The 27,752-nt window shown below is 37.2% G+C and overlaps 1 protein-coding gene and 1 pseudogene across 8 annotated transcripts in view; both read left to right on the plus strand.

Annotated features, from left to right (window-relative positions):
- The window catches only part of Rbms2 (RNA binding motif single stranded interacting protein 2), an 85,052-nt gene that overhangs the window by 5,505 nt on the left and 51,795 nt on the right, over nt 1-27,752 (plus strand). For 5 of the 8 annotated variants that reach the window (XR_007108350.1, XR_007108351.1, XM_047550070.1 and 2 more), the window contains exon 1: nt 10,522-10,725. Coding sequence is in view for 3 of the 8 variants with exons in the window: in XM_047550070.1 (XP_047406026.1) it covers nt 10,660-10,725 (66 nt within the window). In the remaining 5 variants the exon portion in view is untranslated. Of the gene's footprint in view, nt 1-2,654; nt 2,719-5,388; nt 5,452-8,864; nt 8,992-9,202; nt 9,271-10,521; nt 10,726-27,752 lie in introns of those variants that run through there. The other 3 variants (XM_047550072.1, XM_047550071.1, XM_047550073.1) reach the window with 3 other exon arrangements.
- LOC124982185 (GTP-binding nuclear protein Ran-like) lies at nt 26,326-27,039 on the plus strand (annotated as a pseudogene).

Raw genomic sequence — 27,752 nt, forward strand, 5'->3', positions numbered from 1 at the left:
TATATATATATATATATGTATTATATATATAATACATATATATATATATACATATATATATATATAACACACACGCACACACACACACATATACACGCACACATGTATACACGCAAACACACATATATGTACATATACACACACATATACATATACGTATATATGTATATAACATATATTACATATAAAATATACTTCAATGTATTTTATATATAATATATACTTAAATTATATAAGTATAGTTATACTAAAATATATTATATATAAATATAAATATATATAAAAATTATATGGCTCACTGAGCTATGTCCCCAGCCCTTTTTTTTTTTTTTTTTTTTGGGTGCTGGGGATCGAACCCAGGGCCTTGTGCTTACAAGGCAAGCACTCTACCGACTGAGCTATCTCCCCAGCCCCCCCAGCCCTTTTTTTAAAAATATTTTTTAGTTGTAGACGGACATAATATATTTATTTATTTTTAAAATATTTTTTTAGTTGTCAACAGACCTTTATTTAATTAATTAATTTATTTATATGTGGTTTTGAGGATCAAATCCAGGGCCTCACACATGCCAGGCAAGTGCTCTACCACTGAGCCACAACCCCAGCCCAACATCTTTATTTTTATTTTATTTTTATCTTTATTTTTATGCTGAGGATCGAACCCAGTGCCTTGCATGTGTGAGGCAAGCACTCTACCACTGAGCTACAGCCCCAGCCCCCCAGTCCTTTTTAAGAATTTTATTTTCAAGACAGTCTTGCTAAATTGTTCATGCTGGCCTCAAACTTGAGATGCTTCTACCTCAGCCTCCTGAGTAGCTGGGATTATAGGCATAACCCACCATACCTGATCTGGTTATTCGATGTTTGATGACATATAGGAATTTTTCATGTATTTTAGAAATAAGCTCTTTGTGATACCAGTTGAATGTTTTCCCTCTCTTCCTTCTGATTTATCATTTGACTTTTGGTTTTCCTTTTGTGGTTTTATAGAAATTTTTTATCTTTATATGATCAGATTTTTTACTTTGCATTTCCTTTTTCAATGAATAACATTAAAATCTGGCCTTCAGCTAGAAGCTCACATGTAATCTCATAGTTCTGCTTCCTCATAGTTTACATCCTTGTAATAGGTCTCAAATCCATCTACTTCTCTCCATTCTCATTGCTGCTATCTTAATTAAGCTTCTTGTCCCCACCCCCATTTTTTGAGACGGGGCTTTGCTAGTTTGGCCACACTGCCTTCGAACTCCTGAACTCAAGTGATCCTCCTGCCTCAACCTCCCCAGTAACTGGGACTATAGGCAAACATCCTTTGTTTAAGAATTTAATTTTTTTGATGTTATTAATAGAATTTTTAATAATTTTATTTCACATTTTTTATTTTAACAATACAGTTGATTAGTTGATTTCTGTGTATGGATTTTGTATTCTGTGACCTCATTGAACTCATTAATTCTAGGCTTTTTTTTTTCATTCCTGAGATCGAACCCAGGAGTACTTTATCACTGAGCTTCATTCCCTGTCCTTCTTTTAAATTTTATTATTTATTCATTCATTTTTATTTACTTCAGTATCCTTTTCATTTATTTTTTTGGTACTGATTGAACTCAGGCACTTGACCACTGAGCCACATCCCCAGCCCTATTTTGTATTTTGTTTAGAGATGGTCTCACTTAGTTGCTTAGCACCTTGCTTTTGCCGAGACTGGCTTTGAACTTGCAATCCTCCTGCCCTGCCTCAGCCTCCCAAGCCACTGGAATTACAGGTGTGCTGGCCCTTTTTCATTTTTTATATTGAGACAGGGTCTTGCTAACTTGCTGAGACTGGCCTCCGAAGTCACTGGGATGACTGACGTGCACCACCAAGCCTGGCTATACCTAGGATCTTGTGCTTGCTAGGCAAGCACTTGACCACTGAACTGTACCCCCAGGGTCTTTTTTTTTTTTTTTGCAGTGCTGGGGATCAAACCCAGGGCCTTGTGCGTGCAAGGCAAGCACTCTGTCAACTGAGCTATCTCCCCAGCCCTCCTACAGGGTCTTTATCTAGGTTTATAGCAAGGAATAAAATGAATTTGTCATACTCAAACATATTATGTTTGGGTGAAAAAATACATCAAAACTTATAAAATGCTTTATAATCAACAAAGTAATTTTATAGTCATTTTCTGATTTGAATGTTCTGAGAAATAAGCAGAACCAATACCACATGTTTTTTGTAGAGAAAACTGATGTTTTAAAAGATTGTGATTTTCTAATTTAGCACAGCCAGTGATAGAGCTGGGTGTAAATTCCAAACTTTTGATCTGGCTACTACAAATCCTATACTTCGTTTTCTGGTATTTGCCAAATATGACCTGTTTTACCCAGAAGGTGGCAGTGTCATCCCCCCTTCCCCAGGTACTGAGGATTGAATTGAGGGCCTCATGCATGCCAGGCAGTGCTCTGCTACCAGTGTTTCTCTTAATAGTCATTGGAAGTTCACTTTCCCATTTGAGGTACTTAAAAAGAGGTGAAAATTATATTATTTTGTCAGACTTTTTTTTTTTTTTTTTTTTAATCATGGTACTGGGGTTCGGACCTAGGGCCTTGAACATGCTAGGCAAGCACTTTACCACTGAGCTACACCCAAGCCCTTTTTGTTTTATTTCGAGACAGGTTTGGGGCTGTCTCTGAACTTGAGAACCACCCGCTTCAGCCTTCCCAGTAGCTGGGATTACAGGTATGCAATATCACACCTCAGCAAAATAGTTTGTCTCTGTGAACATTACTTCATTATATGTTTTGATATTAAAGATAAAAATATTAGTAAAATTGGTGCTTATATCATAGGAGTTCACTATCTGGGAGAAAGATGTGGAGGTGGGCACTGGAGATGTAGCTCAGTGGTACACCACTTGCCTAGCATGGAAGATACCTTGGTATAATAAAATAAAGAGCCAGCACAGTGGCACATACCTGTAATCCCAGCAAGATGGGAGGCTGAGGCAGAGGATCATAAGTTTAGGGCCAATTTGAGCAATGTAGTGAGATCCTGTCTCAGAAATAAAAAGGGCTAGGGGTATAGCTCAATAGTAGCACATCCCTGAGTTCAATCCCAAGTACTTGGAGGGAAAAAAAAAAAGGTGGATGAGTTATCAAGCAGAGTTAAACGCCTACAAAAATTTTAAACAAAGAAAAAAATTTTTTTTTTTTTGTGGTACTAGAGATTGAACCTGGGGTTGCTCTACTACTAAGCTACACCCCATCCCTTTTTATTTTGAGACATGTTCTTGCTAAATTGACCAGACTGGCCTTGAACTTGTGATCCTCCTGTTGCATCCTCCTGAGTATCTGGGATTATAGGTGTGTGCCATCTTGCCTAGCTCAAACAAAATGTTACAGGAGTACAATTTATAATGAACCTCTTGAGATGGTGCCCTTTTTTTTTTTTTTTTCTTCCCCGCTGTGCTAGGCAAGCACTCTACCATTTACCTACACCCCTAGTTCCTTGAGGTTGTGTCTTTTGTGTATGTGTGTGGGGTGTCCATAGATTGAACCCAGGAGTACTTTACCACTGAGTCACATCCCCAACCCTGAAATTATTTCTTATATTCAAATCTTACATTTAGTTTAAGAATTTCAGGATAACAATAGCACATACCCCAGAAAGAAAACAAAATTCAAGAATATTACCTCCTAAATTTACAGTGAATCAGAACTCGGGTAAAATCTTGAACACTTCGTTAGTAGCACCATCCAGCAACTATGTTTTTCTACAGACTCTTGTACTATTTGGGTTAGTTTATCCCAGTGTACAAATTAAGACTAGGTTAGCTGGGCATTCTGGTGCACACCTGTAATCCCAGCAATTTGGGAGGCTGAGGCAGGAGGATCACAAGTTGGAGTCCAGTCTAGGCAGTTTAGTGAGACTGCCTTAAAAATAAAAAGGCTGGGAATATATCTCAAATGGATAGAGTGCCCCTAGGTTCAATTCCCAGTGCCACAAAACAATACAACTTCCTCCTCCTCTCCACACCACACAAAAAGCATAGTTTAGGATATTGAGTATCACTGCTACTTGTGATAAAGAATTGGTTTGAAGAAAATAATTGAATTTACCCTCTGGAGTCTTAGGATAATTCCTTTATTATTTTTGATCCAAAAGTATGTGTCAGAATTTTTATTGCATAGGTGATGGAAAGAGGAGAATTAGGTGTAGCTCAGTGGTAGAACACTTGCTAGCATGCAGAAGGTCTGATCCCCGAACTGGAATTGGGGTGGGCAGAAGAGAAGACAACAAACAAAACAGAAACAGGAACTGTGCAGTTAATCAGTATTTTTGGCTCATTGTCATTCCCACAGCCTCTCACTTTTTGCATTAGTTAGATGTAACCATAGGAGTTTACTCAGTATTTGATGATATGAAAGAGTTAAAATTTAACCTGAAGATGGGTAGGGCTGTAGCTCAGTAATAGAGTGCTTGCTTAGCATGTGTGGGGCCCTGGGTTCAATCCCTAGCACCACCCTGTTTCTGACCTATAGAAACAGAAGTTTCATTTGACTTGCCTCATAGTTGAATTCAGTTGTGAGTCCTGTTGGGATTATGTGAGTTATTTGTTTTAGTGATAGTTGGGACCAAGCAGAACTAATGACTCAAGTGTGAAGGAAGCAGTTATCTACAGAATACAGTGAATATTGCCATATAATCAGTGTAGACTGTTCTAAAGAATGCATAGAATCCAGTTTCTACATTATGTTAACTTTTCCCCCCAATGATTCTAGATGATTTGATTCTTGTATTCATTCCTTCAGTGTCTAGCAAAGAAAAAGTCCATTTGAAAAATTTGTTGGGATATTCTTTGTATCAATTTTTGGTCAGAAATATTTATTGTTATAGGAGATAAGAGCATACTATTGTAACTGATATACAGGGTGTGCGAAATTATTCTTTGGAATTATCTTGTCTTTTCCTGCTTTCCAGTGAAATAAGTGGAGAAGAATTGAAGTCAGACTTTCCCAATTTCTGGTTTTAGGCCAATTTTGTCATTCCATTCTATATCAGAAGGGATCAGGGCTAAGCTTTGCTTTGTTAATTGATACAGCTCCTTAAATTTCCTGCCTAAGGAAGAAAATGTGTTAAATACCCTGCCCCGCCCCCCTTCTTCCTAAAGGGTAACCTCATCCCTTTAACAGGAAATAAGTTCAACTTTTCAGATTATTTCCATTACATAGCATTTTGGGCACAAAGTTAATCAGTGGAAGAAAAGATAATGAATGAGTATTTATATTGGGTTGGGGTATGAGGAGGGTGTGTGGGGAAGTGTCCTTGGTTCTGCTATGTCTTGTTCAGATTTCTGAACCACATTCAGAATTTCACTAGCAAAACAACCTGTCTTTTAACTTCTTTCAGCCACATGTGCCACATCAGCCTGGCTCCCATGGAATGGCTGGCTAGAATCTAGCACATCTGCAGGTAAGGCATTCTTCTGAGTTTTCCACCCTAATGTGAAAGGGCTGATAGTGGCAAGCAAACATCTTTCAACTTACAAATCAAGGATGATCTAGCCCCAGTTTCTTTACTTGGAATACTTGTTTAAAAATGTTGCTTTTCTAGAGAAATCACAAATCAGTCTGTATTGAAAAGATACATAAAAAGAGACAAATGTCTCTTTTCCTAAGAGAAGTTAAGGAATAACTTTTTATTTTTAACCTAGTGGCACTTTTTTTTTTTTTTTTTTTTTTTTTTAAATTTTGAAACGGGGTTTTGCAAATTTGCTGAGGCTAGCCTTGAATTTGTGATCCTCCTACCTCAGCCTTCGAAGTTGAGTTGTAGGATTACAGGTGTGCACCACCAAGCCCAGCAAATAACTCTGGCTGGATGTTGTGTCCTATGCTTGTAATCCCAGGTACCCTGGAGGCTGAGTCAGAAGGATTACAAGTTCAAGTCTACCCTGGGGAACATGACAAAACCGCATTTCAATAAATGAAAATGGCCTGGGATGTAGTTTAGTAGTAGAGCATCCCTGGGTTTAATCTTCAGTACTGCCAGGAACAGTGACACTTGCCTGTAATCCCAGCAATTTAGGAACCTGAGACAGGAGGATTGCAAGTTCTTCAAGGCCAGGCAGGGTGACATAGTGGGACTCTGTCTCAAAATAAATTAAAAGGCCTGGGGATGTAATGTAGCTCAGTGGTAAAGCATGTGGCTTGAGGCCTTGGATTCAATCTGCAGCACTTCACATTTACCCCACCCAAAATTTTAGGAAACAAAACATACCAGAATAAAGGATGCTGTTCCTTCCCACTTAGTTTTGTTGGTGCTCTTTGACATAACTTACCTTTGATATCATTTTGTGTATCTGGGTAATTTTTTTCTGTGGCCCTGAACTTATTTAAAAAACTATAAAATGTAGATTTTTATATTAGTTCATCTAAATTATTATTATTATTATTATTATTATTATTATTATTATTTTTTTTTTTACTCAGGGCCTTGTGCTTGCAAGACAAGCACTGTACCAGCTGAGCTATCTCCACAGCCCCTCATCTAAATTATTTACTTGGATCCTTCTTTGTCTCCTTTCTATCTGGTACTGTTAGAGAAAAATGGGGTTAAGTTTTAAGATGCATAAAATTTTGATCCCTGCCCCCAGAGATCTACTTTTATTTCTTTGTTTAGTAGGACTCACAGAGAAATGAGAGCTAGGGTGTCTTGTATCCAGTGCTCTTTGACTCTGTAATGTTTGTTTGTTTCTAAGAGCTTAAAGATGTTCCGACAATTTACAGGAGATAGGGAGTTATGAAAAGAATTTTTGAATAATCAGGTTGTTTGCTTATAGGGGGAAAGAGAGAGAGAGGAGAAATTGGATAGGGTGGTCTGTGGAACTTCTCATCTAATGCTTACCAGGTATCTAGTTTAGCTGGCTTTGTCCTAATTTAATCTTTCTTCCCCCCAATGCTGGAGTTGAACCCAGGGCCTTGGATGTGTTAGGCAAGTACTTAGTCTCTGAGCTCCCTTCCACCCCTCTTTAAAAAAAAAAAAAATCTTATTTTGAGATGGAGTCTTGATAAGTCGATTAGGCTGGCCTCCAATTTTCTTTTCTTTCTTTTTTTTTTTTTTAAGAGTCATAGATTTTATTATTATTGTTTGACATAGGAATAAAATAGGAGAGAATTTACTTCAAACCTTCACTTATAGAGAAGAAAATTAAAATCCAGGAGAATTTAAATGACTTGATATAACCATACAATTGGTTAGAAACCCAGCTAACTTGACAGAGCAGATTTTATGACTAAAAATAAATTTTGTACATTTAATATACATGTATAATACATGTATTTATCATCTCTGGCCTCCAATTTTCAAACCACCTGCCTCAAATCTCCTGTAGCTAAGATTATAGGGGTGCACCCTTGCACTTGGCTCAAATTCCATCTCTTTGAAAAGGGTTAAATTAATGATTTTTAATGTTTTTGTCATAAGCAAATGATAAATGTTTGAGGGGATAGGTATGTTTGACTTGATTTAAATATTATACAATGTATGGGTATATCAAAACATTAATGCTACCCATTAATAGGTATAATTTTTATGTATCAGTTAAAAATAAACTTAATTTTTAAGATTTGAAATGTTTGTTAAAGAGATGTTTGCTTTTCTATGTTCACTGCAACACTATTCATAATAGCCAAGTTATAGAATCAACCTAAATGTCTCTCAACAAAAGAATGGATAAAGAAATTATGGCATGTTTACACAATGAAATACTATTCAACCTTTAAAAAGAAGACAGTTCTGTCATTTTGAAACTCTAGGATGGAATTGGAGAACATTATGCTAAGTAAAAGAATCCAGACACACAAAGACAAATACTCCATGTTACTCACATGTAGAATCTAAAATAAATTCACAGAAGCAGAGAGCAGAATGACTATTACAGAGACTGAGAGGTTGGGGGAATAGAGGATGATTGTCAAAGGGTACAAAATCTCAGGAGAAATAAGATTTTTTTTTTAGATCTAATTGCACACCTTGGTGAATTTTATTAATAGTGTATTGCATATTTCAGAATTACTAAGAAAATTTCAAATGTCCTCACCACAAAAAAAAGATAGGTATTTGAGGTGATGGATATATTAGCTTGATTTAGTTATCCCACATTATATTCATAAGTCATATTACTTTGTACTCCACAAATATATAAGAGCTCTAAATTGTCAATTTACAATTAAAACAACAGCAACAAATAACCACAATGAGATATCACTTCACATCAGTAGGATGATAACTACAAAAGAGAAAGTTTCTCACTGGTAGAGTGCTGCAGCCTGCAGGAGCCCTGGGTTCAATCTCCAGTACGCACACAAAAATGAAACAAATGAAAGAACTCAGCCTTTAAAAAATGAATCTTAGAATTTTTAAAAAATTAAATTGATTGCCTTTATGAATCTGGTCTTCAAGAGTAAGATTTCTGAACCATATTAAGCCAAGGGAGAATATATCAACTAGGGACTTCAGTAGCAAGGATTAATTGGTATATAATGAATTAAAGTCTCTGAGGGCAGAAAAAGGGCTTTTCTGAAAAATATGGCATCACTGAGAGATGCTGTTATTTATTTATTTGCTGTTATTGGCTCCTTTTTCCAATCTCAGTTGCAATTCCCACATTGAAGCTGTTCCCACCCTTCCTGTGTCCCTTGAGCTGAGCAGGCACTTCCTGTCCTATTGGAAATGAAAGTTAGAGCTGGGGGTGGATGTGTATGTGTGTATTTACTCTACAGAATGCTAGTACTGTCTGTTCCATTATCATAGCAAAAAAAGTGAGAGGAAAACCAGACTTAGAGACCAGACCTTCATTTTAGGGAAGGTTTGGGCTTTGTGTTTATTGTGACAAAGCAGACCGGATCAACTGATGTCTGGAAGAAACCTTGTGATGTAGCAGGGTGGCCTTATGAAGGGATTTGAAGGCTTTCATTCTAAGTCCTGTTCCACTTGGATGGGGAGGGTTCTTGGGTATCACTGTTAAAATTTTTGATTTCCTAGAATTTTCTTGTTAAGGCTTCTCTGACAAGGGATTTATTTGAAACTATTAGATTTAAATATTGTTAAAACTGTGTTAGGTTCTTGACTCTTTTAAGTTATGTCCCCCCCCCCAGGAAATTTTGTATTTTTCTTCTTTGAAGCACTGCTCTTTAAATAGTTATGTATATATTTATTTTTACAGCTCAGAGAGGACTTGAACCAGACCTCCCAACTCTGCAAACTTCAGCTTGGACATAAATTCCAGGTTTGGTGAGTTACTATACTTGTTTCAGCTTCATGGATCTTAAAGATTTGGCAATAGTGGGATAGAGAATCAAATAAAATATAGTTTGGTCTGATAATACCTTTTTTTTTTTTTTTTTTTTTTTTGTACCAGGGATTGAACCCAGGGACACTTAACCACTGAGCCACGTCCCCAACCCCTTTTTTTTTTTTTTTTTTTTAATATTTTTTAGATGTTGATAGACCTTTATTTTATTCATTTATTTGTATGTGGTGCTGAGAATTGAACCCAGTGCCTCACACCTGCTAGGCAAGTGCTCTACCACTGAGCTACAACCCCAGACTCCCTAGCCCTTTTTATCTTTTTATTTTGAGATAGGATTTCGCTAATTTGCTTAGGATCTTGCTAAATTGCTGAGGCCAACTTCGAACTTGTGATCCTCCTGCCTCAGCCTCCCGAGCCGCTGGGATTACAGGTGTGTATCACTGGCCTGATAATGCCTTCTTAAGCATGAACTCCTTCCTGGAAGAATCTGAAATAGGAGTGCCAGAGTATCAGCAGGACCTAGGAGAAACAGAACTATCTAAGGATCTAAAATTCACTTTTTCCCATTTTTAATTTTCTCTGCTCTTTGGTATGTTCCTCTATTCTTTCTTATAGCCTTAAAGTAAAGTAGGGAAAGCCCTGGGTTTATCTTACACACTCTACTTCAGTATATTTTCTCTCTCTCTCTCTCTTTTTTTTTTTTTTTTTTGCTACCCAGGATTGAACCCTGGGGCACTTAACCATTGAGCCACATCCCCAGCTCTTTTTTATATTTTTAGAGACAGAGGTCTCTCTAAACTGCTTAGGGACTAGCTAAGTTGCTAAGGCTGGTTTTGAACTTGCCATCCTCCTGCCTCAGCCTCCTGGGCTGCTGGAGTATGTTTTCTTTATATATTCACCAAGGCAATATCTCAGTGGTTCCTTTAGCATCAAGCTTGAAAACTTCTTAGAGCTGAGATCTGAGGGAAAAGGAAAACTTTTTCTTGTCTTTTCATAAGAATCAGAACTTGTTCCTAGAGGAAAGGAGATGAATTCTAAAAGGGTTAGACCTAAGAACTCTTCTTTCTGACTTTTAACTACTGAACCTATGGAAAACAAAAAAACTAACATCTTGGGCACTAGGACCCAGTGGAAGTGGCTCTTTAGACTCTGGGCTAACTTCTGTCAGTGACGTAGAAGCAGCCCTAACTCATTCTTACCCACAGCCCCCCCACCTCTCTCTCCTGCTCCTTTTCTCCCCTTTCTCCTCCCCCTCCCTTCTCCTTCTCCCTCCCTCTTTTTTCCCTCCCTCTCTCCCTCTTTCACCCTCTTTCCCCCCTCCCTTTCCTTCTCACTCTTCTTTTTCTCAGTTCCCTAACATTAAAGAGAAAATGCTGCTATCAGTGACTTCCAGGCCTGGGATTTCAACTTTTGGCTATAACAAGAACAACAAGAAGGTAGGGAAAGAGCTTTTTTGGAATTCAGCTACTTCCTTTTCTGGGGATCTGGGAGTGCCCTTGGCTTCAGCATTCTCCTTTAAGAGGGGAATGAGTTCCTTCCTCGGCTCAGTGCTCTTTTCCACTACTTCTTTTGGTGCTTTTTCTCACCTGGTTCTGGTGTTTACTGTTCCTATTTATGAGGCCTGAGAAGGCAGAGGAATTAGAAACAACTCAAAATTCCAAGTTTGAATCCTTGTGAAATGAAGTTAGACTCCCTGATGATATACTATCTCCACGAGGATAATATGTCATCTCAAACCTTGTCCCCTAGCCCACTCCCAACAAACTTATTTAACCTTTTGGTCAACAATGTCTATTGTCCTCCACCCTGCCTTCCTTTCTTTTATTTTTTATTTATGTATTTATATTGTGCTGGGGATCAAACCCAGGGCCTTCTTTGTGCATGTTAGGCAAGCGCTCTACTACTGAGCTACATTCCCAGCCCCTCTACCTTCCTTCCTACCCAATATCACCAGATTGCTGAAATCACAGGTAGTGCAGTTTCACAGCTCATCAATAACTGGGTGTGCTCTTCTAGACCCTGAGATCCTATCTCACCCAGCTTGTAAAGAAGGACTCTTGACAGATGACATGCCTTGGGATTAAGGCAGAAAGCTCTGTGATTCTTTGGGTCTTGCTTATGATCTGACACTTGGAGCTCTGCAGATAGCCGGGGTTAGAAGGGATGCTTGGAGTCTTTATGATTAACCATGGCTGCCAGAGAGATGTACTGTGATTGGGCATACGGGCAGTCTGGAAAGACAGAAAATCTTGCCCACATTGGCCAGTGAATGTCCTTGGGAATTTCTTGACTTTTCAGGGCACAGTATTGATTAAGAGGAACTTTATGGGACTGGAAATTTAGCTCAGTGGTAGAATGGTTGAATAGCTTGCCTGAGGCCCTGATTTTGATCTTAAGCACTGCCAAAAAAAAAAAAAAATTTTTTTTAGCAGGAAGATTCTACTCACTGTTTAGGTATTGTAACTGTTCTTTGAAGACAGTTAGTGATCTTTTGCTCATCTAATAGAATGTTGGAGGTTGGAAAGATCCTTGCTGCTTTCTTATGTGTCTAATGAGGGCAATGGGTGATTTTTTTTTTTTTTTTTTTTTTTTTTTTTTTTTGTGATACTAGGGATTTAACCTAGGGTTTCAGGCATGCTGGGTAAGTGCTATACTACTTAGCTGCTTCCCCATCCTAGTGGGTGAATGTTTATACACCCAAACTTAATGTTAATTTATGGTTGTTAGTTTGTATAGTTTCGTTCTGTTTATATCTTTAAGAATAAAAGGTTCAGGGCTCCGTTTTGACTCAGTGATAGAGCTCTTGCCTGACACATGTGAGTTTGATCCTCAGCACCACATAAAATATAAATAAATAAAGCTTAAAACAAGTAAACAGATTAAAACTCACTTTAAAGAAAAAAGAACGATAGAGTTACTTTATATTAGTGAGGGGGAGTGAAGGGAGGGGAAGGTATGGGAGAAGGAATGATAGAGTGAAACAGACATTATTACCTCTTGTACATGTATGACTGCATGACCAATGTAATCCTGCAATATGTATAATCAGAAAAATGAGAGATTATACTCCATTTATATATGGTTTATCAAAATGTGTAAATGCATTGTGCTGTCATGTACAACTAATTAGAACAATAAAAAGAATGAAAGGTTCATACATATTTGTTGAATATGCATATACTGATAACCTCCTACTAAATGTTATACATTTTTATGTGTTATACATATGTATTTGAGGGGAATATTTCATCTATCTTTTTATATATTTTAATGTATCATACATATGTATTTGAAAGGGGAGTATTTCGTCTATCTCTTCAAATGGTATGGTACTGTATTAAAGCTTCTTTCCAGGTTTTTTTCCCTCCACCTTTTCAAGTTACTCAGAACCCATTAAAATAAAGTAAAATGAATCTCCAAAATTAATTTTTTTCCTATTTCAGGTTTTGAAGGTATCTAAAATCTCTCTCATCATCAGTTTTGCACTCCCTCTATTCCTGGGAGTACAAGAATCATTTAAGTAGCTTCTAAATCTAGTGCAGTATAGGGGACAAAAGGTATGGTCATAAATTTGGGTTCAAATTTCATATCTCTTCCTGATAACCTATAAGATTTGGGAAAAATTTCAGGAAACATTGGGACCAGTGGGTGGGGTAGGAGGGGAAGTAGATACATTGTTACTAATATATTTGTCAATCTTTGGGTTCTTATGGGTCAATGTTATGAGACATCTAAAGATGCTGTTTATGTACATCATTTTATTCTTATGTGTATATATAAGATTGTAAATGTTGAGTGTATTTAAACTAATACTTTACCTTGTTCTTTGTCTGCTGTTGACATATAGGCTTAATGTGTTTCTTCGTTTTGGAACTAGTGTTATGGATGCATTTTCATTTATTCATGTAATTTGTGCTGGTTTCTTTTTATAAACCTAACATTAAAATTTTAAAATAACTTAGATTTTTAGTGATAAATGTAAGATATACCTTTTATTAAATTAAACATAAATGGATTTATAAAATAGACCTCCCTTTATGTCCTATAGTTCCTTACTCAAATTCATTTCCTCAAGGAAAATAACTGGTAATAGTTTAGTGTATGTGTCCTTCCAGACTTTTTTTTTGTACCAGGGATCGAACCCAGAGGCACTTTGCCACTGAGCTATATTCCCAGCCCTTTTTGATTTTTTTTTATTTAGAGACAGGGTCTTACTGAGTTGCTTAGGGCCTCACTATGTTGCTGAGGCTGGCCTTGAACATGTGATCCTCCTGACTCGGCCTCCTGAGCCACTGGGATTTCAGGTGTGTGCCACTGCACCCAGCATCCAGACTTTTTAAAATGCCAAGACAGTTTTAATTTTGACAGTAATTAATTTGCTGTTTCTATTAAGATCTCAGTTTCTCAAGTGGAACAAATCTATGTAATAAAGTTGTTGGACCTGTTCCAAATGTTTAAAAAATGGAAATAGGGCTCAGGGTATATAGCTCAGTGGTAGAGCATGTGCTTGGCATGCAGGAGGCCCTGAGTTCAGTCCCCAACACTCATCCCTAAAAACAAACAAACAAACAAACAAACAAAAAAACCTAAAATAAAAAAGCAGTAAAATTATACATCTCTGCTACTTTTTTTAAAGAGCAAGAATTTTTATACCATACCATAATTTGCTGTTGTCTATAGTCATCACCTTTGGTTTTTAGAATAACAAATTACCAGGGATATTACCATTTTAAAAAGTTGCTATGTGTACCACCACTCTGTGACTTGCTTATATTAAAGTGTATTAATTTTATTTACTTGATTTAAAAAAGTAGGATTATTTAATTTTTCCCTTTCTTTTTTGGGGATTGAATATCAGGGTGCTTTATGACTCAGCTATACCCACAGCCCTTTTTATTTTTACTTTTTCATTTTGGGTAGGGTCCTGCTAAATTGCCCACGCTGGTTTGAACTTCTGCCTCAGCCGCATGAGTTGCTGGGATTACAGGTGTGCTCCACCACGCCCAGCAGGGTTATTTTATTTTGAAACATATTTATGTACTTCACTTACTGGGTAAGGTGTTTCCTAAGAAGCTCATGATAATCATATTATTATTATTATTTTTGACTGGTGATAAATATAGGAATGTAGTCAACAAAAGCACAATGCCTAATATAGGCAATCTTTCTTGGGATATAGTGTTAAATTCCCATTAATTCCTTTGAAATTAAAATAGTTACAGAAAGGGGAAGTGTGGACTTCAAAAAGGTATTCTGGAAGATAATTTAATGTACTTTTAAAAACATCAACTTTAATGGTTTTCAGTTACTCTTTGTTAGTTAGAAAGAGGGCTGAAGCAAAAAGTTATTTTTAAGGTTTCGACACCATTTCTTCAGTGTTGGAGTGAGTTGCCTCAGTAGGGAGACTGGAGTATAGGTGAGGTTGAAGGAGGAAATATTTGGGACTAAAGGAATTTCATACTCGTACAGAGTCTAACCACACCTTCCCTGACATCATCTCCCTGGCATGTGTTATTATAATTTAACTCCTCATAGCATCAACAACCATTTCCTTTGGAAAAAAAGGAAAAGGGACTGCGTTTAATGTGGGATAATTTGCTTTCCCCCTGTATTCTGCACAAGTTTCAGTTTCTTCTTGATGTTAATACATTGAAGATCAATGTGGGACTCAGTGGAGATAGGACTGACTAGTGGGTGTTGCCAGATCCTTAGTCTTTGATAAACTTCAGTTAACTGAGGTGGTCAAAGGTGTTTACTCAGAAGAGAGAAGAGAGTGAGAAACAATGCTGTAATCATTTGTACTTATAAAGAGAGAATTTACTGCAGGTATATTTACTACATTTTTGTCTAATTAAATTGAAGAGAACTGAGAATTAAGAACTTGTAGGTCTAGCATCTCTTGACTGGGACAGGTTTTTTTTTTTTTTTTTTTTTTTTTTTTTTTGACAAGGTCTCACTATGTTGCCCAGGCTGACCTCAAACTCCTGGGCTCAAGCAGACCTCCTGTCTGAGCCTCCTGAGTAGCTGAGACAACAGGTGCATGCTGCTGTGCCCAGCTTAGGACAGCTATGAATCCTGTTATTAGTAACAAGTTAATTCATATGGTTGAAGCTTAGCGGTGATGTCTTAATATTGATCCCGTCTTTCTACTTTTAGTGTGCCACTCTAATTGGTACCCTCAATTTTGAATATTTTTACTACTATAGTAAGTATTTGTGGAATGTCCTTGACTACTGTTTTTCTACCTTTTATACTTTGCCCCCAAATAAAAAGAAAAAAAAATTTTTTTTGGTAGTCCTGGGGATTAAACCCAGGGATGATCTACCACTGAGCCACATCTCCACTCCTTTTTATTTTGGGATAGTGTCTGACTAAATTGCTGGGATTATAGGCATGTGTCACTATGCCCAGCTGCCTCCAAGTAATTTTATACCTGCTGCCAGAACAATTTTCCAACAACCCAGCAATCTAGCACAGATTATTTCTTGTATAAAATACTTTCATGCTATGTATGACCAGTTGGAAAAAGCCTAAATCCCTAGCCCAATACCCACCTATCTTGTCTTTCCTTATTTTCTCCACCTTACTGCACCCTTCACCCCACTGATTCCATTACATTTACTCTGCTTGCCAGTTATGTTAACTGCTGTTCTCTGGTTATACCCTTAGATTGCTGGTTTGCATTTCTGAATCTGTAGGAAAATGTCCAATAAAATAGAAATAAATATGACAAGACAAGGTAAAAATATAGATTAGAATAAGATTAATTGGAATTAAAAGTTGAACATGCAGACCATAAAATTATATGATGGAAAATAAGGACTGAAAAATAGCCATTGATTTTGTTAGTATGGAGATAGTTGATGATTTTGACAGGCAATTTCAGAGAGAAATAGGAAGCAAAAGTGAGATTAAAGTAGGTTGATGAATGAAAGAAGGTAAGAAAGTATGGATGGTTTGTATAAACTAACCTTTTTTTTTTTTTTTTTTGGGTGCCGGGGATCGAACCCAGGGCCTCGTGCTTACAAGGCAAGCACTCTACCGACTGAGCTATCTCCCCAGCCCCTAAACTAATCTTTATATATATATATACACACACATATATATATATAAAATATAGTAAATGGACACAATACCTTTATTTTATTTATTTCTTTTATGTGGTGCTGAAGATCTAACTCAGTGCCTCACACATGAAAGGCAAGTGCTCCACCACTGAGTCACAACCCCAGTCCCATGTATAAACTAATCTTTTATGGATTTCAATTAAGATGGAGAACAGAGTTGGGTGTCATAGTACATTCCTACAATCTTAGTGACAGGGAGGCCGAGGCAGGAGGATTGCAAGTTCAAGCCAGCCTCAGCTATTTAGCAAGGTCCTAAGCAATTTCTTGAGAACTGGTCTCAAAATAAAAAATAAAAAGGAGTTGGGGAATGTGGCTCAGTGGTTGAGCGCCCCTGGGTTCAATCCCTGGTACCAAAAAAAAAAAAAAAAAAAAAGGAAAAGAGGGAGAAAGAAAGAACCCAGCTAAAAAAATCAAAGACCAGGTATGGTGGCCTATTCATGTAATCCCAGCTACTTGGGAAGCTGAGGCAGAAGAATTGCAAGTTTGAGGCTACACTTGGCAACTTAGAGAGACCCTGTCTCAAAAATAAAAAATGAAAAGAACTGGGGTGTAAAAACATTATGCTAGTGGGACACTATGGTTCATATCTGTAATTCTAGGAACTTAGGAGGCTGGGGCAGAAGGATCACAAGATTGAGGCCAGGCACAGCAATTTAGCAAGACCCTTATCTCAAAATAAAAAATAAATAGGGTTGTGAATATGAGCAGGCAAGCGCCCCTGGGTTCAGTTCCCAGTACCAAAAAAAAAAAAAAAAAAAAAATTAAAATAAAAATATGCTACTGAAAAGAGCCAGTCATAAAAGGACATATATCATATGATTATTTTTATACTATTTCTCTTCAGAATAGACAGAAATCCATACAGACAAAAAGTAGATTAGTGGTTGCCCAGTGCTGATGGGGAGAAGGGATGGGAGAAATAGGAAATAACTGTAATGAGTATTGGGTTTCTTTTTGGGGTAATAAAAATCTTCTAAAATTGATTGTGGTTATGGTTACACAACTCTGTGATTTAAGTTTTATTGAATTTATACTTTAAATGAGTGAATTGCATTATATGAATTATATATTAGTAAAGTTGTTTTTTTTTTTTTTTTTTGGTACTGGGACTGAACCCAGAGGCACTTAGCCACTGAGCCACATCCCCAGCCCTTTTCCATATTTTATTTAGAGACAGGGTCTCGATAAGCTGCTTAGGGCCTCCTGAGCTGCTGGGATTTAAGCTGTGTGCCACTGTGCCTGGCCTAGTAAAGTTGAAATTTAAAAAAAGATAGGGAAACAGAAAATGATATAAAAGTTGAAAGAGGATGGAGATAGTGATATGAGATTTTGTTTTGTTTTGTTTTGTTTTGTTTTGTTACTGGGGATGAAATCCAGGGCCTACCAGATGCTGGGTAAGTACTCAGCCTATGAGTGGTATCTCTAGCCCTTTTTTGTTTTGAGACAGGGTCTTGACTAAATTGCCAAGGCTGATCTTGAACTTGTGATCCTCCTGCCTCAGCCCTCCTGAGTCCTTGGGATTACAGGCCTGCACCACTTGCACTAGCCTGATACAGGTTTTTTTTTAAAGGTGAGAGATGTAGAGAACCATGACTAGTTACTTGATACTTACTCTCAATATATGTATACATGTATGTATGTGTGTGTAAGTTTTTATTTATCTATGTTTATAAATATACACATATTTATTTTCATGATTCTCTGATCTTTGAGACCTTGTTTAAAAGTTTAAAAAATAAGCCAGGTGCGGTGGCACATGCCTATGATTCCAGCAGCTCAGGAGGCTGAGGCAAGAAGATTGCAAGTTCAAAGCTAGCCTCAGCAATTTAGCAAGACCCTGTCTCAAAATAAAAAAAAAATAAAAATGACGTGATGTAACACAGTGATTAAGCACCCCTGGGTTCAATCCCTTGTACCAACAACACCAAAAAAGAGTCTAAAAAGTAAAATGGTTGTGGCTTAGTGGTAAAGTGCTTGCCTAGCATGTATGAGGCACTGGGTTCGATTTTCAGCACTGCATATAGATAAATGAATAAAATAAAGGTCCAAAAAAAAAAAAAAAAAGGACTGGGGATTTAGCTCAGTCCCAAAGCATCCCAGGGTTCAATCTTCAGTATATCCAAAAAATTTAAAAATTCAGTCAAAACTGTCTTTCAAGACCTTAGTCATCCCTTCAAGTTCCCCTGAAATGTTCTAATCCCTCTAGTTTCCAGTCCCAAAGAGGACTTGCTTTCTTAACCTCCATACTATTTGTATTTCTTTGAGGTATTTATATAATTTTGCATCGTATTGGAATCATTTCGGTATCTTCATTACTGCAGTATAAGTTCTATATAGGTACAGTGTTACTCAGTTATTACCCTCCAAAATACCTAAAATATTTTGCATCTTAAATCTATCTAGTAGAGACTAAAAAAATACATCCTAATTGATGTGATTAAGTTCACATAAGGCAATAAATCAAGGTTTAGTAAAGGAAGGAAGGTAGCATCATGTTCTGTACAAATCCTGAAATAGGGGTAAGGTAGATCTCAATTTAAATGAGACTTTTGTCATTTTATTAACTGTGTGACATAGTGCCAAGTTTCTTAGGTTCTCTGACCTTGAGTTCTTCATCTTAAAGTACTGACATACTTTATTGTATTCTTTTAACAATTGATAATATTTACTTATTTATTTATTTTATGTGATGCTAGGATCCAGTCCAGGGTCTTGTGCATGATAGGCAAGCACTGTACCACTGAGCGACATCCCAGTTCTGGTAATGTTTATAATCACATATAAGCATGTAAATTGACTGTTATTTCTCCAGTCAAACAAAATAAAACTTTTTTGATGGTGGGGGTGGTGCTGAGGATCTAATCCAGGGTTAGGCAAGAACTTCATCAGAACTTTTTCTTTTTGGTACCTGGAATTTAACCCAGGGGTGCTTTACCACTGAGTCACATCTGCAGACTTTTTTTTTTTTTAACCTTTATTTTATTTTTATGTAGTGCTGAGGATTGAACCCAGGGCCTCATACATGCTAGGTGAGCGCTCTAGTGCTGAGCCACAACCCCAGCCCCAAACCTTTTATTTTTTATGTTGAGACAGGGTCTCACTGAGTTGCTTAGGGCCTTGCTGTTTTACTGAAGCTGGCTTTGAGCTTGTGATCCTCCTGCCTCAGCTTCCCATTCACTGGGATTGCAGGTGTGTGCCATCATGCCTGGCTCCAAATTTTTCTTAATGTACCTTCTTCCAACTGCTGTCCCATTTCTTTTTTTTCCTTTATAGTAAAATATCTTGAAATAGTTCTTTATTAAAAATTGTATATATTATGTATATTTGCTGTCTCCAATTTATTTCATTCCATTCTTTTATTATCTTTAATGTTATTTAATAGTAAAAAAAGAGTATATACTTATAAAACATGAGAGAAATATCTGTGAACTCAAATTTCAACTAAAGTACTAGAATCATTGCCTATAAATTATACAAACTTAGAAGTTTCTCATCTTCCCATCCCGTCTCCCCCAAGAAGTAACCCCCATCCTAAATTTTGTATTCATCATCCTATTTGTGTGCTTGGATGGTACTGGAGACTGAACCCAGGGCTTCGTACATGCTAGCCGAGTGTTCTACCCTTGAGCTACCTCCCTATTCCTTTTTTTTTTGTTTAAATTTTTATTTTATTTTGCTAAATTTCCAAGACTGGCCTTAAAATTTTCTTTCTGTGTGTGTGTATGTGTGCATGCATGTATGTTGTACTGGGTATCGAACCCAAGGTCCCTCTTCTACTGAGCCACCTCAGCCCTTTTTATATTATTTTGAGACAAGGTCTTACTAAGTTGCTGAGACTGGTTTCCGACTTGTGATTCTCTTGCTTCAGCCTCCCAAATCACTGGGATTACAGTTGTGAGCCTCCACACTTGGCCAACAGACCCACATATAGGATAACTGACCCACTTCCTTGATAATGACATTAATCTGTTAGTGAGAGCCGAGCCTGCTTGACCTGAGCACCTCTGGTTAGACCCCACCTCACAACACTGTTACATCAGGGATTAAAATTTCCTAATGGGTGTGAGGTGCTATCACATTGTAATTTTGTTCTGTGTTTTGCTAATGATTAGTGATGTTGAACATCTTTTCATGTGATCATTGACAATTTGTAGATATATTTGGAAAGATATGTCTATTTGAATTTTTTGTCCACTTTTGAATTGTGTTATTTTGTTGAGTTCTAGTTTTCTAAGTGTTCTGGATACTAACCCCTTTTCAGATACGTGATTTACAAATATCTCCTGTAGGTAGTCTTTTCACTATGTCAATTGTATCCTTTGATATAGTTTTTAATTTTATACAGCCTAATTTCTCTCTTTTTATTTTTTCTTCCCTGTGCTTTTGGTGTCATATTCAAAAAATCATTGCCACATCCAATGTCATGAAGCTTTTTATCCTATGTTTTCCTCTAAGAGTTTTATAATTTCAAGTCCTGCTTCTAGCTACCTTCCCATTCCCCGTTAACTTTGAGTTAATTTGTAAGCATGTGGTAAAGGTGCAACTACACTCTTTTGCATGTGGGTATCCAGTTTTCCCAATACCCCTTGTCAAAAGGATTGTCCTTTCCTTATTCAGGGGTTTTAGCACCCTTGTCAAAAGTCATTTAGGCCAGTCACGTGACTCATGCCTATAATCCTAGCAACTAGGAAGGCGAGGATCCTGAGCTCAAAACCAGCCTCAGCAATTTATGAAGGCCCTGAACAACTTTGTGAGACCCTGTCTCAAAATAAAACATAAAAAAGGGCTGGGGATGTGGCTTAGTGGTTAAGTGCCCCAGGGTTCAATCCCCAGTGCCCTCTCCCTAAAAAAAAAAATCATTTCACCAATACTTGTAGTCTCTGTACTGTATTCCATTGATGTCTTAAGACATTTTTCTGTTGCTATAACAAAATACTTGAATCTGGTTAATTTGTAAACAATAGAAGTAAATTGGCTCATATTTCTGGAGGCTGGGAATTCCAAGAGCCTGGTGCCACAATCTGCTTAGCATCCTTCTTAGGGCTTTCACTGCATCATATCACAGTGGAAGACATTGCATGATAAAAGGGAGCAAGCTTGCTAGCCTGGATCTCTCTTCCTCTTTGTATAAAGTTATTAATGCTGTCATGGAAGCCTCACCCTCAAGACCTCATCTAATCCTATTTATCTCCTGAAAGTCCAACTTCCAAATATCATTAAGATATGATGAGGATTTAATTCCCAATTCTTGGAACTTTGGGGGAGACATTCAATCCATCACAGTTGATCTGTATGTCTGCTTTATGCCAGTACCACACTGATTTGTTATTGTAGTTTTGAAATAAGTTCTGAAATCAAGAAGCCTGAGACTTCTGACTGTGTTCTTCCTTTTCAAGATTAGTTTGGCTATTTGGAGTCCCTTGAGATTCCAAATGAAATGAAAAAAAATTTTTTTTTGTTGTAGATAGACACAATACCTTTATTTATTTTTATGTGGTGCTGAGGATTGAATCCAGTGCCTCATATTTGCTAGGTAAGCCTTGAGCACTGAGCTACAATTCTTAAATAAATTTTAAGATAGATTTTTATTCTATAAAAAACATCATTGGATTTTGAAAGGGATTGCATTGAGTGTGTGGATCATTTTGGGTGGTATTGATATCTTAACAATTAATTATCCAAGAACATGAAATGTCTTTCCATACATTTACATTGTCTTTAATTTCTTTTAGCACTGTTTTTCAGTTCTCAGAATACAAGTCTTTTACCTTCTTGGTTAACCTTATTCTTAAGTATTTAAAAAAATTTTTGTAGTTGTAGATGAACAGAATGCCTTTATTTTATGTTCATTTTTATGAAGTGCTAAGGATCAAACCCAGTGCCTCACACATGCGAGGCAAGTGCTCTGACACTGAGCTACAGCCCCAACTCCAACCTTATTTTTAAGTATTTAATTCATTTTGATGCTATTCCTGAACCTTGGTTTTATTTTATTTAATAAGCAAGTAGCATTTTTTTATTTTTATTTTTTTGAATGAATTGATTTTTTTAATAGAGTGCTCTGATTATCTTGGTGCTATATATCTTAAGGACAAAAAGAATTTTAAAGATAAATTAAGCTTCATTCTATACTTTTGTTTTTAAGTTACATGGATGCATAAAAAGATTTGAAGGTACTGGGGTTTGAACCCAGAGGCACTCTACCACTGAGCTGCAAGTAGCATTTTTACATGCCAGGTAATGTTGTGTAAGCCCTTTACAAAATTTAACTCATTAAAGTCTCCTAAAAACTATACATGATAAGTATCATTTATCTCCATTTCACACATGGGAATGTTAAGGCCAAGGCAGGTAAATGACTTGCTCAGGTCATGTAGCTTGTAAGTAGAGCAGCTAATGTGTAAACACTACCAGAGCATGGCTCCAGAGTTGTATTCACCATACTAGGCTGCCTTTCTATGTCCTTTCCACTCTACTCAAACTTTCTGACAAGTGTAAATTTCTCAGTGCATCTGAATAGATTAGAAAATCGGTGCTTTAATTCTTTATAAATTGGAGACATCTGTCCTGGAGTTTCCTGATCATGTGCTCTAATTTGGAGTGGTTGCTTTTCTGCATAGTTGTTGCTGAGGATCTCCTTCACTTATCCTCGGAATTTTGCTATTTCTCTGGGTTGGATCTTGTTAGTCAAACCATCCTCTTTATTACTTAACTCTCTTGTTATGGTGGAACGTCACAAAATGCAAGGGAAAGAATTTTTCTGATAACTGGAAAGTCTGAAGATCTTCATTCTACCCAACACTTAATGGAGAGTTGACTGGATATATAATTATTGATTGGAAATAAATTTTTTGCAGAATTTTGAAAATATTGCGCCAGTGTCCTCTAATTTTCAGTACTGCTGTTAAGTTAATGCCATTTCGATTCCTGATCCTTTGTTATAAACTTGCTTTTCCCCCTCTCTTGTATAACATTAGAAAGTTTTTTTGTTGTTTGTTTTTCTTGTACTGGGGATGGAGCTCAATGGTATCTTACCACTGAGCTATACCCTAAGCCCCTTTTATTTTTTTACTGATGGACTCCCTAGGTTGCTGAAGCTGACCTCAAACCTACAATCCTCCTGCTTTAACTTCTTGAGTTGCTGGGATTATAGGCATGTACCACTGTGCCCAGCTATCAGTATTTTTTTTTAAATCTTTTTTTTTTTTTTTTTTTTAGTTGTCAATGGACATTTGTATTTTTTTAGTTATATGTGGTGCTGAGAATCGAACCCAGTACCTCACACATGCTAGGCAAGTGCTCTACCACTAAGCTACAACTTTAGCCCTATGGATATTTTTGATATCTGCTATCAGTGTTTTTTTCTCCAAGAGTCCTCTTTTTTTTTTTTTTCCCTCTGTACATTTTTGTTGGATTTTGTTTTTGCTTCATAGATGAAATTATTTTTGTTTAGATCTCCTGAGACTATTTATTATGGTTATTATTATCATGTTTCTTTCCCTGTATTATTTCTTTTTCTTTTGAATTTCTGTTTTGGTTTTCTGTTTGTTTGTTTGTTTGTTTGTTTTGGTCTCTGACTTCAGAGGTTTTCTTGTTATGTTTCATGATTTGGGACTGCTTGTTTAAGTGGAAAGCATTCAAAGACCAGAGGGAAGCCCCTGTGGGCAACAGGAAGATCTTAACCGTAGCGGGCTTGTAGAGGAGTCAAGCTTGTGTGCACAGGGGAAACCCTGAACGTTGTCAGTTATAGGGCCTTTCTGTTGGACTGGTTAGTTTCCCAGAGAGAAATATTACACTCTTGCCAGGTATGATGGCCTACACCTATACTGCCAGCAACTCTGGAGTCTGAGGTAGGAGGATCGCAAGTTTGAGACCAGTCTCAGCAATTTAGTGAGACCCTAAGCAATTTAGTGAGATCTTGTCTCAAAACAAAAACAAAAACAAAAACAAAACATAAAGGACTGGGGATGTAGCTCAGTGGTTAAGCACTGCTGGATTCAATCCCCAGTACTAAAAAAAAAAAAAAAAGGAAGAAATCCTACAGTCTCCTAGGAGGGATTGGGCTAAAAAAATGGCCGGAGATATTACTTAATCCCCAAGTCACCAGCTGTGCTTGGTGACTGTGAATACAGAGTCCCTTTGGTTCATCTTTCCCAAAAAATAAACTAGTTTCTTCTGGAGAGGATATAGAAATGGGTAGTGGTAACCTGACTGGTTAATACTTGTGACTTTTAGGTTAATATATGTGGTGCCTCCAATTTCTGAGTTTTTTTTTTTTTTTTTTTTTTTAGAATTTTAGAAAAGAAACACCTTCTCCTTGTTTTGTATTAGCTTTTAGATTTTTTTGCTCTTCTAAATCATATATCATTTATTCATCTGATGTCTAGCCTTGAAAATGTTGGTGTCTCTTATCTGTTCTCCTGTTTTTGGAGGTTTATATATTTTTAAAAACTTTATAATAATTTAAATAGGATCTGGGAAACTTTAAGGATTCTGAATTGCCTACACATTCTTCATCCCCCTCCAATCTGGCATTTGTCCCCCTATTCCACTAAAATACGTATTTCTAAGTTGTATTATTTTGTAATCCTCACAACTGGCTCTTCCCTCATCTTTATGACATCAGTGAATGATACAACCACCATCCATGCAGTTACTCAAACCAAACACTATCCTTTCCTGGTACATCCAATCTATTAGCAAGTCCTACTGATTCTAACCATGATCAAGTCTTAAATCTTTGTACTGATCTCCATCTTCACTGACATCTTTTTAGTTCTAGGATGTCATTGTCTCTTTTTAATTTTTTTTAAAATATTTTTTTAGATGTTGATATATCTTTATTTTATTCTTTTATTTATTAATCGAACCCAGTGCCTCACACATGCTAGGCAAGCGCTCTACCAGTGAGCCACAACCCCAGCCCCTGTCATTGTCTCTTGTGTGCATCCTGTCCCCCTGCATGCTGGGGATTGAACCCAGGGCCTTGTGCATGCCAGCTGCATCCTGTCCCCCCTTGTTAAATATAGTATAAACAACCTTAATTCCACCAACAGGCTAGTTATTACTTAAAGGGTACCACTGAATGTAGCTATTCAGGAGTAAGCCTTAGCAAAGGTAGAGAAGAAGGGAAAAAATGAAGGAAGAAAGCAAAGGCGTATGGGAAAGGAAGACAACTAGAGGAAAGGGAAGTGAGGGGTTGCAGAGGGTTGTATCTAAGCCGTGAGTCTTATTCCAGTCTAGTTTTCTTCCAATTTCTCATTCAAAGGATACCTTTATAAGGTAAGTAGGTACGTGAGATTCTGCTTTATAAGTCTTGTCAAATTTATTTTGTAACAAGGAAAAAGAAAAACAGCTATTTAATCTTAATATATTATCCTAAGAGAATAAAGATTTCCCTTTTTCTGTACTTTTTGTAGTCTAGTATATTACAGCTGTTATATAAATAGTATATCTTTATGTCATTATGGACACTGTACCCCTGTGAGGTTTCTTACATAATTTTCCATATTGTTGTCTAGGAACTGGATAGAATTTTCTCCTTCTTTTCTGGAGGTCTTATCCCTTTGTTTGTAAAATTAATTAGTATTCAGGTCTCACTTTGGCAGCCAGTCTTAACTTCCAACCTCTGCCCCATTCTTAAACTTAGTTAAATTAATGAGTTTTGCTAGGTGTGGTGGTGCCTGCCTGTAATTCCAGCAGTTTAGGAGGCTGAGGCAGGAGGATTGCAAGGTCAACACCAGCATCAGCAACTTAGTGAGGCCCTAAGCAACTCAGTGAGACCCTGCCTCAAATAATAAAAAAGGACTGGGGATGTAGCCGAGTGGTAACGTGCCCCTAGATTCAGTCCCCAGAACAAAAAAAAAAAGTTTTAATAGTCATGGAGATGCTTCTGGAAGATACATCTGAATGAATGCCCAAGGAGAATCCCAAACAAGTTCATTTCTAATTTGTATTGATTGGAAAACTACATTCATGAAATATCATTTGACCAGTGAATTTGAGAAGTTTGGAGCCACTTTGGGTGTTAGGTCCATCCCTTAGGTTCTACACCAGGAGAGGAACTGTTCAGTTCCATGTATGGGATACAGCTGTCCAGGAGAAATCGGTGGACTGAGAGATGGCTATTATATTGAAGCCCAACGTGCCATTAGAATGTTTGATGTAACCTGATAGAGTTGCTCACAAGAGGGTGCCTGACTTACATAGAAAGTATTGAAAACTTCCCCATTATGTTGTGTGGCAACAAAGTAGGCATAAGAACAGGAAAGTAAAGGCAAAATCTATTGTCTTCCACCCAAAGAATCTTTAATACTCTAACCTTTCTGCCACAAGTAACTAGAACTTTGAAAATACCTCCCTCTAACTCCCTAAAAAGCTCACTGGAGACCCTGATTTGGAGGTTGTGTCATGCTTGCTTTTGTGCCGCCAGAGATTGTCAAGGTTCTAGCTTTGGCAGCAAAATATGAGCGTGATTTAGAGGTTGCTCAGAAAACTGGTGTCCCAGATGCAGATGATGACTTGTGGGAAGATGAAGCTGGGTCCTGGTGTTGGAAGTCTGATTGTACAGGCAACTGTGCTATGACGTCAGTGGAGCAGCGTGTATGCCGCTTCATTATGTAACTAAGCCCAACACGTGCTTCCTCTTTGGAATGCCGAAAGAAATGGATGGGCCTTGGAGTGAATCTGCCAGTTAAAAGAGTACCTTCATTTTTCAGACTTGCATGTTAGCTGTTTAGGAGCAGTTGTTTCCTTCTTGAGTTTCAAATATAAGACTGCTACATAAGCCAGGTGCAGTGGTATGTACCTTTATTCCCAGACATTGGAGACTGAGGCAGGGCCATCACTTGAACCTGAGTTTGAGACCAGCCTAGTGCACAGTGAGAACCTACCTCAAAAAACAAAGAAAAAAAAAAGCCATATATTCAGTGGTGAGTGGTAAAATCTTGTTTTCTACTGTCACTCCTCACGCCCATTCCTTTTTGTTTAGAATCAGAATAAAGTTTTTAAATATCTTAAAAATAAAAGGAAAAGTAATGAGTTCAATAAACTAGGTTAGCACTCTCCCAAGGACTAGTTCTATTCACATTGTTCTTTTTTGTTTGTTTGTTTGTTTCTTGCTAAGATTCTGAGGGTCTCACTAAATTGTTGACTGGCCTTGAACTTGGCAATCTTTCAGCCTCAGCCTCCTCTGTTGCAGGGATTACAGGTGTGTGCCACCTTGCATGGCTTCAGATTGCTATTTTTTTGAGATTTAAAATATGTTAGGAATTATTAGAAGAGTATAGGTCCAGGAATTAGGCCGTGTAGACTCAAGTGTCTTACTATTCTATCAT

This window comes from Sciurus carolinensis, chromosome 4, assembly GCF_902686445.1.
Source record: "Sciurus carolinensis chromosome 4, mSciCar1.2, whole genome shotgun sequence".
NCBI classification, from domain to species: domain Eukaryota; kingdom Metazoa; phylum Chordata; class Mammalia; order Rodentia; family Sciuridae; genus Sciurus; species Sciurus carolinensis.